At 53.8% G+C, this 14,602-nt stretch overlaps 2 protein-coding genes across 4 annotated transcripts in view; both read right to left on the bottom strand.

Annotated features, from left to right (window-relative positions):
- SLC23A3 (solute carrier family 23 member 3) overlaps positions 1-8,207 on the bottom strand; it is a 52,175-nt gene extending 43,968 nt beyond the window's left edge. The window contains exons 1-12 of one of the 2 annotated variants that reach the window (XM_059168003.1): positions 7,559-8,207; positions 6,750-6,963; positions 6,455-6,612; positions 6,192-6,289; positions 5,907-5,980; positions 5,098-5,279; positions 4,661-4,784; positions 4,391-4,505; positions 3,184-3,437; positions 2,311-2,416; positions 1,823-1,990; positions 79-174 (exon numbers count right to left, since the gene is read on the bottom strand). In XM_059168003.1, the coding sequence (XP_059023986.1) occupies positions 79-174; positions 1,823-1,990; positions 2,311-2,416; positions 3,184-3,437; positions 4,391-4,505; positions 4,661-4,784; positions 5,098-5,279; positions 5,907-5,980; positions 6,192-6,289; positions 6,455-6,612; positions 6,750-6,963; positions 7,559-7,704 (1,735 nt within the window). In that variant the 5' untranslated portion in view covers positions 7,705-8,207. The remainder of the gene's footprint in view (positions 1-78; positions 175-1,822; positions 1,991-2,310; positions 2,417-3,183; positions 3,438-4,390; positions 4,506-4,660; positions 4,785-5,097; positions 5,280-5,906; positions 5,981-6,191; positions 6,290-6,454; positions 6,613-6,749; positions 6,964-7,558) is intronic. The other variant, XM_059168004.1, reaches the window with a different exon arrangement.
- Positions 8,208-8,900: 693 nt separating this feature from the next.
- Positions 8,901-14,542, bottom strand: CNPPD1 (cyclin Pas1/PHO80 domain containing 1). 2 transcript variants are annotated; one of them, XM_059168007.1, is made up of 9 exons: positions 14,099-14,542; positions 13,136-13,223; positions 12,576-12,684; positions 11,957-12,038; positions 11,674-11,794; positions 11,460-11,588; positions 10,828-10,889; positions 10,345-10,462; positions 8,901-10,132 (listed from the first exon to the last, which is right to left on the bottom strand). In XM_059168007.1, exons 2-9 carry the CDS (start codon positions 13,202-13,204, stop codon positions 9,587-9,589), a joined length of 1,236 nt encoding a protein of 411 aa, XP_059023990.1. In that variant the 5' UTR covers positions 13,205-13,223; positions 14,099-14,542; the 3' UTR covers positions 8,901-9,586. The 2 variants fall into 2 exon arrangements, with proteins under 2 accessions (XP_059023990.1, XP_059023989.1); XM_059168006.1 differs by lacking the exon at positions 14,099-14,542 and adding an exon at positions 13,454-14,059.
- Positions 14,543-14,602: the final 60 nt, after the last annotated feature.

The following is a 14,602-nucleotide window of genomic DNA, read 5'->3' as shown; positions in this document are numbered from 1 at the left end:
TGTCAGGCTATTGCTCTACCCAGGAAGAGAGAACATCCTGGCTCCTCCCCACTGTGCTGGGGCCTGGCCTCAACTTACCAGGAATGGTGTTCTCTAAAAGGAAGCCCAAGAATCCCGCCAGGAAGATGGGCTCTGTAAGCACCGAGCGCAGTAACACATCCAAGGGACTCCAGCCTATAGAGGGTTGGGGCCAGGCAGGAAGGGAACTCTGATCCTGTGCAGGGTCAATGAGTCTTATATTCCTAGATCTCAGTGTACGTCGTGGGCTGAGGACGGGTCTTTCTGAACTGTTATCCCATCTTCCTTCACCTTTGTCCCACTATTTTCTATTTCCCCCACCTAGGCCCTTCTCACAAGTTCCCAGTCCATCATCCTGTATTCTGAGTACCCACATGCCCTCCAGATAGATCCAAAAAGTTAGGTATTGGAAGCCCCAGCCATTGGGGTGCTGGGGTGGTTCAGTTGCTTAAGCGGCCGACTCTTAGTTTCAGCTCAAGTCATGATCTCAGGGTCCTGGGATCAAGCCCTCATCAGGCTCCCTGCTCAGTGGGGAGTCTGCTTGAAGAATCTCTCTCTTTTTCTCTCTCCCCCTCTGCCCCTCCCCCCACCAGCAACCTCTCTCTCTAACTGAAAAAAAAAAAATCTTTAAAATAAATAAATGGATAAATAAAAGCCCTAACCTTACTTTCTGCTTTTTTTTTTTTTTTAAGATTGTATTTATTTAAGAGAAAGATCTCACACAAGCAGGCAGAGAGGCAGGGGGAGAGGAAGAAACAGACTTGCTGCCGAGCAGAGAGCCCAATGTGGGGCTCGATCCCAGGGTACTGGGACTGTGACTTGAGCCAAAGGCAGACACTTAACCAACTGAGCCACCCAGGAGCCCCTTACTTCCCAATTCTTACCTTCTATGCTCTAGCCTGGTTTTCTGAACCTCAGTACTACTGACATTTTGGACCACATAATTCTTTGTTTGAGGGGGCCTGTCCTGTGCCTTGTGGGATATTTAGCAGAACCCCTCTAGCCACTAAATACCAATAACAATCCCCTCTTCTGTTTGTAAGAACCAAAAATGTCTCTGGATATTGCTGAGTATTCCCTGTGGGGCAAAATCCTCCTCAATTGAGTGCCACTGCTATTGGCTAGGCTGCACTAACCAACTGAGGTATTTGCTGCTCCCCGGAAATACCCTAGGTCTTCCTACTTCTAAGTCATTGTTTATGATGGTTCCCCACCGGAAATGAGCTTCCTCTCACTAAATATGTTCAAGTCAAACCAGCTCAATGTTACTTTCTCCATAAAATTTAAGTTGGATCATCTCAAACAGAAACTATCTCTTTTGCTGCCGAGCAACCCAGCTCCTTATCTGAACCGTTCCTGCTATGTCTGTACATGTCTTCTTTCTTTCACTGGACTGCAACATCTGGAGGCACCTTGTTTCCTAAGAGGGTAGTCTGATGCTCAATAAATGTTTGTTAAACGAATGGATGAACTATTTACGCCAAAGCCCAGAAAAGGGTGTGGGACCTGGAGTCTGGAGAGCTCCAAGCCTCCAGTTCTTTTTTTTTTTTTTTTTAAAGATTTTATTTATTTATTTGACAGAGAGAGATCACAAGTAGGCAGAGAGGAAGGCAGAGAGAGAGGAGGAAGCAGGCTCCCCGCTGAGCAGAGAGCCCGATGCGGGACTCGATCCCAGGACCCTGAGATCATGACCCGAGCCGAAGGCAGCGGCCCAACCCACTGAGCCACCCAGGCACCCCAAGCCTCCAGTTCTTGTTTCCCAATCCCGTCCAACTCCCCTTCCCAGCCCTCTCCTTTCTCCCACCTGTACTCAGTAGGACCGGGGCCTCTCGAAGCCATCTTGGCAGCAGCAGGGCCATGAAGATGGAAAAGCCAACAATGAAGACATTCCGCCCAGAGTCAATGTCAGCCAGGTGGAAGCTGGAGAATCCAGCAGACAGAACCACGGCCTGGGTCACCCCAAGCACCCCACCTGTCTCGTAAGGAAGTAGTTAAGGAGGTTAGGAAGGGCTAGAATAGCAGAGAGGATTGCAGGGTGGGGCAGGTGGTGATGGAGATGGACGACCAAAAGGCTCATTTTCCAATGATGCCAGAAGCCCGGTCAAGAGGTCCAGATGTTGGGCGGGAAGGTGGGGGGGGTGGGAATGAGGGCAGCTGACACACACAGCTATCAATATGTCAGGGGATGCTGTTCGGAAAGAGAGGTGGCCAGCCACACCCAGCCAGTTGGGCTGGTCCTGGGGGCAGGGTGAGTGCTGGTTCAATACCAGGCCTGCTGATACATCCACTCACCAAGCACAGGCAGGGGGATGGCGGTGAGGAGCTGGGCCAGCCTCGGGGAGAGCCCAAGCCCCACGCAGAACAGTCCCACCAAGTACACCACTCTCCGAGAGCCAGTCTAGGTGAAGAAGAGATGCCAGAAAACACCACCTCTTCCTCGACTCTCCAAGGTTTTTATCCAGCTGGCGCATTCTCATCATTTGGATCCCAACTCAAACATGACCCTCCCAAGAAGCACTCTACCTGAAGGCTTCTCCTTTTCTCAACCGCTATCCCACTACTACCCTGCTTTGCTTTCTTTTTCTTTTTAAAATATTTTAAACTTTTAAATGCTTTGTTTTCTTGATAGGACATATCACTCTGGAATTATCTTACTTTTTTCCTTTTTTTAAAAGATTTTATGTATTTATTTGTCATAAAGAGAGAGAGAGAGAATACAAGCAGGGGGAGCAGCGGGCAGAGAGAGAAGCAGACTTTTTGCTGAACAGGGAGCCTGATGCTGGACTCAGTCCCAGGACCCCGGGACCAAGACCTGAGCTGAAGACAGACGCTTAACCAAGACAGGGAGCCACCCAGGCATGCCTTTCTTACTTTGTTCCTTAAATTGTCTGCCTCTCCCCCTCTGAAGTGCCCAAGAGATCAGGGACTTTATATGACTCCCAGCCTGGGTACAGTGCCTGAGGCACAGAAGGAATTTGGTGATGACTTAGTGTCTTCCTCCCACTCCTAGCCCCTTACCACTTCTAGGCACCTCCCTAAATGAGATCATTGATATGGAGTTCCTGACAGAACACTGGATACAGATGGCAACCAGTCAGTGTGAGTTTCCTCCCCTCGCCCACACCTCCAGCTCCCCCGCCCCCACCCACACCCCCACCCACATACCTGGATAAGACTCACTGTGCCCACGTTGGGGAAGCTGGAGGCAGTGCCCATAGGGCTCCCCAACAGCCCAGCCAGCACGCTGCCCAGACCCTCCAGGCTCAGCCCGCGACTGCAGGCATGTGGAGGTGGGGATGGCAACTGTAGCAGTCGGCCACACAGGGCATAGCAGCCCAGGGAGCTGGCAGAGGCTGCCAAAGCCATGGAGATTCCCGCAGCCAGAGCCCTGGGTGTCAGCAAGGGCCAGTCCCACTCAGCTGGGGAGGGAAAGAGAGCCACCTTGGGGCCAGACTCAAGTCTGGAGCATTCCCCTGCCTCCAAAGCTCTGTGCCACAAGAATCCTCGAGAGCCCATTATTTTTTAAGATAATGTCGGGACAAAACCAACAAACTCAGGATAAAGACTCATCCCTTTGCCATGGTCTACAAAGCTTCACCGCTCACGGCACTCTGCTTCACTTCCTTCACTCCAGATACGCTGGCCTTGTTTCAGGCCCTTGTACTTGCTGTGTGGCTGGCTACCACAGGGCCTTTGCATGGGCTCTTCTCCCTACCTAGAATGCTCTTCTCCCTTGCCTTCACCCTGTTGGCTGCTATTCATCTCTCACATCTCAGCTCAAAGATCACTTCCTCAAGAATATTTTTCCTGATCTGTCCGATAAAGTCAGATTCTCCATTATAAGCTATCATTACACAACATACCTCCCCACTATGACACGTACCACATGCAATTTCACACTTGCTTGGATGACTAAGTAGTGTCTGCATCCCCCAGCAGACAGAGCTTCATAAGTATAGGTACTGTGTCTGTTATATTCATCACCATGTGCCCTATCATCTGTCCAGCACAAAATCAGCAATCAACAGACATGTATCAAGTTGACAAATGAATGGCATTTGTGCACAATGCCTCAAAAGCAATATTTATACATAGGTCACTGACCCAAATGCCTGTGGAGGGTGGTGGTAACAAATGAATAAATTGGGCAATTGGGTATCAATAGGGAGTGGTGGGCTTATAGATGTCTCTTAACACACAACAAAACACCTGTGACGAGGGGCCAGCACTGCTCCTCGGACTGGCAACTCCTCTCCCCTGCGTGTTTTGAGAAAACACAGGATTTAACTCAAATGAAATTCACTCAATCGCGAGTCCGAAGAAATATACCCTTTATTGGAGTCAGAGAGTAAAGGACGAAGAGGAAACCTACCTGGGTGAGGCAGCCAGACCCATGGCACCTCAAGGGAAGCAGACAGCTCCAGGGGGATGATGTGCAGACCCAGAAGGGCAGAAATGATCCACACACAGGCCGCCGGCATCAGCACCTGAGCGGCAAGACTGAGACAAGAAAGAGCCCCTCCACCCAGAACCTTCCAAGCCAGCCTTGAGGGGCAGGCAGAAGCCAAAGGTAGCAGGCTTAGTAAGCGTTCTATGCCAGTCCTTCTCTCATCAACTGGCCCTCCCCCAGACCACCACATACCGAGAGGAGCCGGAAGATGGGAATGGGAGCTTGAGGGGAAGAGTTGGAAGCTGGCCTCCAGCGGCAGGGGGGTAACTGGCAGGAGGCCAGGTGCTGAGAACAGACCACCACGAGCAGGATAAGCCTAGGAGAGAGAAGGAGCTTCAGGAGCAAGAGGAAGCAAGTATCCTGTTGGGGGGAGGGCGGTATTGGAGGTAGGAATGGTAGAATTCCCTTAAAGGGGCCCCAGTGAAGAGAGGAAGGTGGATACCTTGGTGGGGGAGTAGGGGTCAGTGGGAGACCAAATGAATCCAGAAAAAGCTCAGGATTCTAAATCCATGAAGGATCGGCCCTGCTCAGACAGCTGCTGAGTTGGGGAGGAGGGCCAGCTGCTCTGCCCACCCCCAGGCCCGCACAACCCACTGGCCACCACCCCATGCCGGTCAGGAATTACGTACAGTAAGGCCAGGCCCCAGTGAGTAGAGCAGAAGAGGGCCACCTCCCTGTGGGCAGAGAAGCCTGCCACCATCAGGCTAGGAGCCAGCACCAGAGGTCCACAGTGGGGGAACAAGTGGCCAGGCCCCCCCAACAGCCCCAGGGTGCCTTGGAGCAGCCCGGATACCACCACAGCCCCAGACACCTGGAGGAGTCAAGAAAAGCACAAAGAGGAAGTATTCTGCTCAGTGGAGCTGACCTCAGCCTGGACTACTACTACTTCTTTTTTTTTTTAATTTAAATGCAATTAGCCAACATATAGTATATCATTAGTTTTCAATGTCCTGTTCATTGATTCATTAATTGCATATAACACCCATGGCCCATCCCATCATGGTCCCTCCTCTTTAATGCCCATCCCCTAGTTACTCCAGCCCCCAACCCTCCACCCACCACCCCTCCTGAAACCCTCAGTTTGTTTCGCAGAGTCAAGAGTCTCTCATGGTTTGTTTCTTCCCATTCAGTTTTCCCTCTATTCCACTATGGTCCTCCGTGCTATTTCTTATATTCCACATATGAATTAAACCATATTATCTTTCTCGGCTTGACTTATTTCACTTAGCAGAGTTCCATCCACATCGATGTAAATGGTAGATATTGGTCCTTTCTGATGACAACCTGGACTTCTTATTGAATTCCAAATTCCAGATGTGGGTCCCTGCCTCAGCTCCTTCCCCCAGACCATCTCAGGCCCCACCAACTGGAAACTAGAACCTCCTCCATCCTGGCAACGCACGGGCAGCCCTCCTCTTCCCCACCCCGAGGCACTTACCTCTCTGAGAGAAGTGTTCCAGAGCCCCAGGCCATGGCAGCCAGACCCCCGACACAGGCGCAGCACAAGGGAGGCTGGGAAAAGTGGGGGGCATGGAGAGGAGAGAATAAGTGGGACAGAACCCCAGTATTCTGCCATCCTAGCTGGGGCTCGGCACAGCTCCAAGACTCCAGAGCCTAGCCGTTCCCCTCACTGCCCACTCTCCATCCTGCACCCACCTACACCTGGAGGCTCGGACTGGCAGCCCCACCCCACCCTCACCCCTTGCCCTTGCTCTGTGCTCACAGTTTCCAGGTGTCTGGATGGCCAGAGGTAGCTTCTGGCTGGTCAGCACCAGAGCAGGGACAAGGAACTCTAAGGATGGAGCCTGGACAAGAGGGAGCCTGTAGGAACAGCAGCCCTGGCAGGTCTAGCAAAGCATGGCAGCTCAAAGAACTTCTCAGGCCTCTCCTACACTCACACGAGTACACACACACCTACACACACACACACACACACACACACACACACACACACACGCCCCCTTCTCTCCAGGGAGTTCCCCTCACCTGCTGCCTATCCAGACTTGCAGGGTGGTGGACACACCACAGGAAAAGAGGCTGGAGGCCAAGAGCTGGGCAGGGGAGTACGAGAGTTCTCCCGGGGGGAGACTTGGAAGCAAGAGCAGGTGGGAGGCCCAGAGCAGAGAAGCCAGGACCAAGATATGCTGCAGGGGGAGGAATGGGAAGGGTGGTCTTCAGAAAAGGGTTAGAAATACCTATTTCCGGAGGGTTTCTCATGCCACTCCTACTCCCCACCAAATGCCTCTTCAGTCAGAACCAGCTCTTGCACTTCTGCGCCTACCTGCAGAGCCAGAAGACAGCTGAGGCCCCAGGGAGGAGGCCCACACTGAGAGGCCCAAGGGTGAGAGGAGGGATTTTGTACATCAGGTGGTGGTGGCAGCGGCGGCGGCAGCAGCAGGGGAACCGGGGCATTCTGGGGGCCCATGGACTGGAGTTGGGTGGGATGGGGGGATGATCGGCTCATGCTGCCCTGCTTGCTGCTTGTCTTGGCTGCCCTGGGCCAGAGTTAAGTAGAGAGTGTAAGAGGTCAGAGTTTGGATGAAGTTAGCTGCCTGGAGTGGGGAGGGGGTGAAAGGGTCAGTGAAGCGGAGCAAAGGGATGAGGGATTTGGGGCAGGACAGGTCCTTTCACCTTTGCCCAGCTCTTGTACAAATTCCATCACCCATTAACTGGGGAGCCACGTTCTGGACCCCTCCCCCCAAGAATCTCCATCTCAATCCAAGCTCTGCAAAGCAGGATAAGGCGGGGGGGAGGGAGGGAAAAAGACTTATAAAATATTCCGGGGAGGTTTTTCACTGGAGGCTTTTTTCACTGGAAACCCTGAAATCTGCAGTGATTTGGAAAGATCACTGCTACCCCAGTTTTCAACTTTTCCGGGGCCCAGCCCCCATGGCTGCCTGGGAAGGAAATGCATGAGTAATATCCTTCCACGGTGCATGGCAACAGTGACCACAACTCCAGACCATTTCCACCCCCAACAGGAAGGAGAAATGAAGGTGATTGATTGTAGGTATTTCCTATGTGAAAGCGGGGGATACAGCTGAACAAGAAGGCGATGGTATCCACTGCCCACCGCTATGTACCATCAACCTGGATGCAGCAGCTATGACGCCAACTGATATTGCTTTCCTGGCCACTGGTGTACCACAAGCTGCGCCACGGCGGGTGACCTGATGTTCCAAAATCATGATCTGGTTCTTGGCAAAGTGCTGCACAAAGCAAAGTCCGGTTTTCATTTACATGTAGGTACATTCCTGGCAAATGGAGTCTTTCTCAAAATGTGCAAAAACAATTTGGTGTTTACGTGTTAAAAAAGTCTGGGTTCAGATAAACAGGCTTTTCATATATGTGAGGTCCTGGGGCAGGGGTGGTTCAAAAGTTGTCTTGGGAATTCTTTGTAAGGGAGGGGCCTGAAGCTTTCCAGGCTGCTCAGCTGAATGCAGGTTGCATCCCTTCAGATGTTTACCTCCATCAAAAAAATGCCCCATGTTTCGAGGTAATTCCCCTAACGGGCAGTACTACCTGTCCCGGACACCCTGTCCAAGGGCCAGAAAGGTTTTCCTTCTTCCAAGGATAACCCAGCCTTGGACTTCTCTTAAGAACACCAACTACCACCATGCATCCAAACAGACCGGAAGTCAGGTTAGAGAGAGGTGTCCTTGGAGCTTCCCAAGGACGCTTCCCTAGACCTCTCAGGATCCACCACGATAGGGGACCCCCAGAACTTGTGACAGACAGGGCCCATCTCAGGCATGGCAGACTCACCATCTGTGCCCCACAGCACCCAAGTCAAGCAGCACCAGGGGCCCCAGGGTGCTGGGAGCTGGGTTGAGGGTTAATTTTGAAATGGGAGTCTAATCATTGAATAACAAGGAAGTTTGTTGTTTTTTTAAAGATTTTTATTTATTTATTTGACAGAGATCACAAGTAGGCAGAGAGGCAGGCAGAGAGAGAGGAGGAAGCAGGCTCCCCACGGAGCAGAGAGCCCAATGTGGGGCTCGATCCTAGGACTCTGGGATCATGACCTGAGCAGAAGGCAGAGGCTTTAACCCACTGAGCCACCCAGGCACTCCCCCTTTTTTAAGATTTATTTGGGAGAGAGAGAGCGAGCACGCAGGCACACACATTTGAGTCAGGGGAGGGCAGAAGTGGAGGGAGAGAGAATATCAAGCAGATTCCCCACTGAGCATGGAGCCCGATGTGGGGCTCAATCTCATAAACCTGAGGTCATGACCCTAGCCAGACCAAGAGTAGACTGCCAACCCACTGAGCCACCCAGGCGTCTCTCAAACAGGTAAGTTCTAAAATGGGTTTCTGGAAGAATGAATTGCAAGATGACGGGCTCAGGAAGTAGAAAAGCTCAGAATCCAGATATGGGGTTGGGGGAGGAGGGATTCTTCCAGGGCTGCCGCAGAATTAAGAATCCAGGCCATGCAACTGACACTGTTTATTGAAACCTCAGTTCTACAAAAGCGTGAAAAACCCAGATACAAAGCAGTGGCCAGAGTGGCCTGTGAAAAGAACACCCAGAAGAAGAACGGGAAGAGAGTGAAGGCCAGGAGCAAAGTAGTAAGAAGAGGCTGGAAGACAAAAGGGTGAGGCTGAAGATGTCAGTAATCCCTGGTTCCTTTAGGCCACATCCAGGGGATGGGTGTGGAGAGGGTTTCCCACCTCCCCCTGCCTTCCCTTGGCAGATCCCACCTTGGCCCTATCTGTCCCTGGCTCTCCTGCTTCAGGGACATCACACAGGCCGCCAGTCAACATCCCCTCCGTCCCTCACCCCACTTTCCCCTTCCTTCCTAGAGAACTCAACAGCAAGTCTAGAACCCAGGGAGGTAGAAAGATGGGGGCTTCTCTGGCTGGTTGTGACATGGCCCTGGTCACCAAGCCAAAGCTTCCCCTGGTACCCTCACCACCCTGGGCAAACAGCCAGCCGCTGAGGTCTAGGAGAGTGAGCGACCTTCAGTCTTTCTGCCCCACAACCCCTTAAGCTTCATCACCTAGAAGGACAGGGACCAGCTGAGGACCCAGAGAGGCGGAGAGGATCTAAATCAAGCTTTGCCCCTCCAGGTTCTCAAGGACTCCCAGATCCTCTTAATGTATTCCCTGGAGGCCTGCCTAGCCTGGGAAAATGAAAGACTTGAGACGGGCTAGTTCCATGACACTGAAGAGGGAACACTGCTGGGGCTGAGGGAGCAGCGGGGGTACTGGGCTCCAGGGCCAGGGTGGAGCCAGGCCATGGGAGTGGTACCCAGCTTTGGGGGGCCCAGTGGGAACTGTACGGTTCACGTGGTGGCAGGCATGGCAGCTTGGGGAGTCTCTCTGCAGCTTCCGGCAAAGGGGACAATTCTGGAGAAGAGTGGGAGGGGAAGGCGGGTCTGGGGGAGGCACTGATGGAGGAGTCAGTGAGGTCAGGAGACTGCCCCACAGTGAACGCAGCCCTGCGTCACCTTCTTGGCCACTGGAGATGTTAATAGGACATGGCAGGCACTGCGGCACGGAAGAAGGTGTGCAGGGTTCCAAGAGGCTCCTGGAGGCCAATCCAAGATCTGGAGGGCCTGGTGAAGGGCTGCAGGACAGGCCCAAGGACTGGTGAATTACGGCCACTGAGGCCACTGCCAAGGCCACACTGCTCACATACGCCATGGCCAACAGGCAGGACAGCTGCGGGAAAGTAAGAAGAGTCAGTACCCAAACACCCTTCCCCCAAAACCCGCTCTGTCTTTAACGCGCCCACCCCTTAGTTTGTCTGCTCAAGTCAGAGCTCTCTTTCACCATCTACTCTCAAACCCCATCTCCTGAGGCCTTCGGCACTTGCTCATCCCGCCCTACACACCAGCCCACACCCGGCCCCTGTCCTTCCCAACCCTCCTCACCTTTGCCAGGCGCTGGCAGAGGGAGCCCAGGGCCAACTGCCAGGCCGGCTGCTCCAGCAGCACACACAGGTCTGTGTAGGTGTACCAGCCCCGCCGCCGCCCCTGCTGCGCAGCCACACTGTGGGCAGGGGAGGAAGACAGAGGGCATCTACACCCCTTCCACAGCCCTCGGTGGTGGCCTCATTCCCCTGGGCAGCCACCAGGACACACAGGGCAACCTGTTACACGTGCACATTCCTAGCCTACCTGTCGATCCAGGAGCTGAGCACGATACTGAGATCTGTATTTTAAATAAGCGCCTCCCACCATTCCCAAGGTGATTACAAAGAGGGCAGACAGGTTTACGAACCACTACCTTGGGCACTTCTCTTTCCTGTCTCCCCCCTCCCCCTCCAGTTACACAGACCACCCCCACCGTCGACTTAAGATTGAGGTCTAACCCCTCAAATCCCTTGAGCCCCTCTGCCCAACTCTAGAACCTACCAGCTCTCCAGCCAGCTCAGCACCTCAAAGATCTCCCGAGGGTCAGTGTAGAGACGCCAGTCCTACAGGGAGGAAGACAAGGGCACCAAGCAAGCTTCAGCGATGAGCCACTGTCACTTAACAACCAGGACCACGGCACCAGCTACAAGCACTGCTCCCACAGACACTGACTTGGCACTTCCCATGTGCTACACTGTTCCGAGAGCTTTTATATATTAACTCATTTAACACCACATTATCTGGTTTCACAGAACATCCTCCATTAAGGGAAAAGAGAGAAAATAATCCTAAGATTGGGCTGTAGGTAGCTCAGAGTCAGGAGGCAGAAGAAGTCTGGATACAAATAATCAGAACCCCATGAGATAAGCTCTGACTCAGAATGTAACATGTAGGGCCTGAGGAACTGGGGGGCGGCGGCTGCTCCATTTTTGGCCTCACCATGCCAGGAACCTCCAAAGGCTGTGGCTGGTCCAGAAGGGTGGGAAGGGAAGCCACTAATAAGGAAAGACACAAGGAGAAGAGGCAAAAAGAGAAACAAAGAAACTACAGAACACTGACAGAGAAAAGCAGAGGATGAAAGGAACATAAGATGAGCTCAGAGGAACTGAATGAGAGACAGAATGGCCACTCACCATGGCACTCAGGAAGCCCCGCTCCAGGGCGTTGAGAGTGGGCACAGCCACACCCCCTGCAGCTCCCCATTCATCGTTGAATACCTCCTCCTCCTCCCCTTCGTCATAGAGGTACTTACTGGCCACCATCTGCAAAGGAACCAGAAGTGGAGTGGGAAGAGCTGGCGCCCAGCTCCCGGCTCACCAGGGAGATGAAGGGGAGGGGGCGTCCTACCATGGAGATCAGAAACAAGTCAGAAGATGACACGTGCTGTAGGTAGTCGGGGTTTCGGTGCCGGAGCCGCTCGATGTACACCAGGGCAAGCATCATAGCACATGGGGAGATGCACGCCTCCCTGCGTGATGGAAAAGATCCCTAATTAACCCGAACAGTCTTTCCACTCTCACCACTCAGGATGCGCATCCCTGGGTCTTTACATCTTCTCTTTAGACATAACCTTTTCCCTCTCTTTAAGGCCCAAACACTCTCATCCTGTCCCCCTCAATTCTAGGCTCACCGGGACACATGAGCTACGTATTTCTTCTGGAGTCGGCGAATTGGGCTGGGGGCCGCCTTCTGGAGCAGTTCCACAGCAATGTCTGCAGGAGGCAGAAGGAAGCCAGAGTAGGAAAACAACTCCTCCCTTACCACCCTGCCTCCCAACACACCCAGTTTCCACTGCTATCAGCAGAAAAGTCTGATCTGTATGATCTGAGCCTCAGAGACAGGACCACAGTAACAACATAGACCAAATTCTCCCATGCTGAGACAAAAGGCCCATTCTACACTTGAATTTCAGCTCCTTCCAGCAAGGAGGCTTATTTCTGGATCACCTGAAGAAATCACCTAGATTTGTCTTTTGCCCCACTCATCTGAGAAATAAACACCCTGTGAATTTGGGATACATATGTGTGTCTCATATACAAATCAAGAATGATATAAATTTGTAAGACAGCACTGTTTTCTACTCATCTAGACTGAAAAAAATGTGACTGGAAAGCCAGTCCTTATAACAGGTACCAGTAAGTTAGCAGTGGCCACACGGTGTAGCTCATGGGGTACACACCTGCCCATTTTGGTGACGGCTGACAACCCCATCTTCAGGCTTCTCACTTGTCCAATCACGCAACACTAACCTGCCACCGGGCTGGAGAGTTCCTCCAAGCTGCAGTCAGCTTCCCAGTCCCAGCCATAGTACAGTCTCCTTCGGATCCGAGCACTCAGTTTCTGGTGCCCGGGGAGGAACTGAAACGGCAGGTGCTGGAGCGTGAAAGCCAGGCAAGGCAACAATAGAGATCCTGGCTCAGGGTGAAATGGGGTGCGGGGCAGCAGGCTCACCCCACTGCTAGCGGGGCCCACGCCCTAACCCGCCCCGTTGTCCGGGTTATATGCCAAGGGCAGCCTATCACAAATGGCAGAGGGGAGGGCAGGAATCCTCCGCCACTGACTGCTCCGCAGGAGAGGTACTCCGTGCAGGTCCCCGGCTGGCTAACCCTATCTCCATTCCTCTACCCCGCGCTCTCCCTCGGGGCCCAAGGAGCCCGGGCCTCGAGTAGGCAAGGCTCGAGCGGCTGCCGCCTGGCTTCCGGACCCAGCGGTCAGGCGAGGTGGCAGCCCCACACGGGTACCCAGGCGAGCGCCCGGGGTCCGAGCTCAAGTACCGACAGGCCGCGGAGGGGGCGGGCCGCCCTCTCACCGTGAAGTCTTGGAAGCCGGTGAGGGAGAAGGTGCCTTCTTCGTCCAGCAGGAGCCCGGCCAGGTCCATCGCGCCGCCACTCGCCGCCCTACGAACGTGGAAGGGGACGCGTGGTGAGGGAGCCGCCGAGCCCTCGCCTGCCCGCCGTCCTCCCCAGCGCAGAACGCCGCCCTTGGCCAGCGCAGCCCCCGGTCCTCGCGCCGGCGGCGGCAGGCGGGGCCGGGCTGGCGGGCGCCTCTTCCTGTTCCGCCCCGGGCGGGGCTCCCGGCTCCGAGATCCGGGCTCCGGTTGCGGGCCTGGGGGACTCGGGGCGCTCACCTTACCCAGTGCGGAGTAGACCCGGCTGCCAGGCGTGTGCAGCTAGAATACCGCGCCGCGCGTCGGTCTCGCGTTTACTAGCCGCAGGGGTGTCGCGGGAGACTCAGCGCCCGGCACTTCCTGCCCCCACGCTGGGCCCAGCCGCCAGCCCCGACCTCCACGGACGAGCCGGGCTCGCCTTCCTCCTGGTCGCCCCGAGCCCGGGCGAGTCCCAGAGCTAAGCCCCAGCGTGTCCTCGTCTGGGTAATAGGAACAATTCCCGGAGAACCATGCGAGGATGAACAAGCCCGAATGACCCTTTCGTAGCAATGCAGATAATTAATGTGAATAAAACCAAAATGCAGGATGAGTAGCTGCTGAGTGTTTTGAAAAATATACACACTCAGAACAATGTACATACAAAACATCGGAAAGAATACAGAAAAAAACAGTGGGTGCACTGTGGTCAAGGTGGCAGAGAAACTTTGCTGTATACCTTCCTTTCACTAGCTTGAATTCTACACCCAATTACGTTTTTTGTGGGGTTACTGCAGAAATTAAATGATCACAAGGGATCATAAAGCACCTGGTACGTTGTGAGCCTCAATAAATGGTATTATGCTCCCTCAAATAAACATCTAAACAGGATTCTATTTTTAAACTCACCCCGCAACCCCGATCTCCTGTTTGAGCAAGGGATTGGAAAGAGTTCCAATACGCGCTAGCAGTAAAGTTTACAGAAGGCGATGAGGAGGAAACAAGTTTTTGAAGTAGGTGAAGCTGTTTTTGAGTCGGTCGAGTCACGCGCCGGTGTTTGTTTATCCGCTGAGGGGAGGGAACTGGGAGGACCAGTAAATCAAGGGCTGAGTAATGGGACAGCCGCCGCCCTTCCCGAGCAGAAGCAGATCCCACCCGCGACACTAGGCATTTGGAAGCCCACTTCCTGCCCCTTCGGTCGGCATCACATCGGGAGTATCGACTCCCTAGGCGCCTGCCTATACAGGGAGAAGAAAACGGGCCACAGTGCGGAAACGCGGAGATAAAGTCCTTCGGGCCCCACGGACGAGGGTGCCTTAAAACCAGACGGAGACTCCCGACTCCAGCAGCCACAACACGCACCCGCGCAGAAGCAGGCGCCCGGATAACCTCCAGCGCGCAGGCGCGGGCCGC

The sequence above is a fragment of the Mustela lutreola genome, chromosome 3, assembly GCF_030435805.1.
Source record: "Mustela lutreola isolate mMusLut2 chromosome 3, mMusLut2.pri, whole genome shotgun sequence".
Lineage (NCBI taxonomy): Eukaryota > Metazoa > Chordata > Mammalia > Carnivora > Mustelidae > Mustela > Mustela lutreola.
Note: the sequence above shows the minus strand (reverse complement) of the source record. Positions and strands in the feature narration are given on the sequence as shown.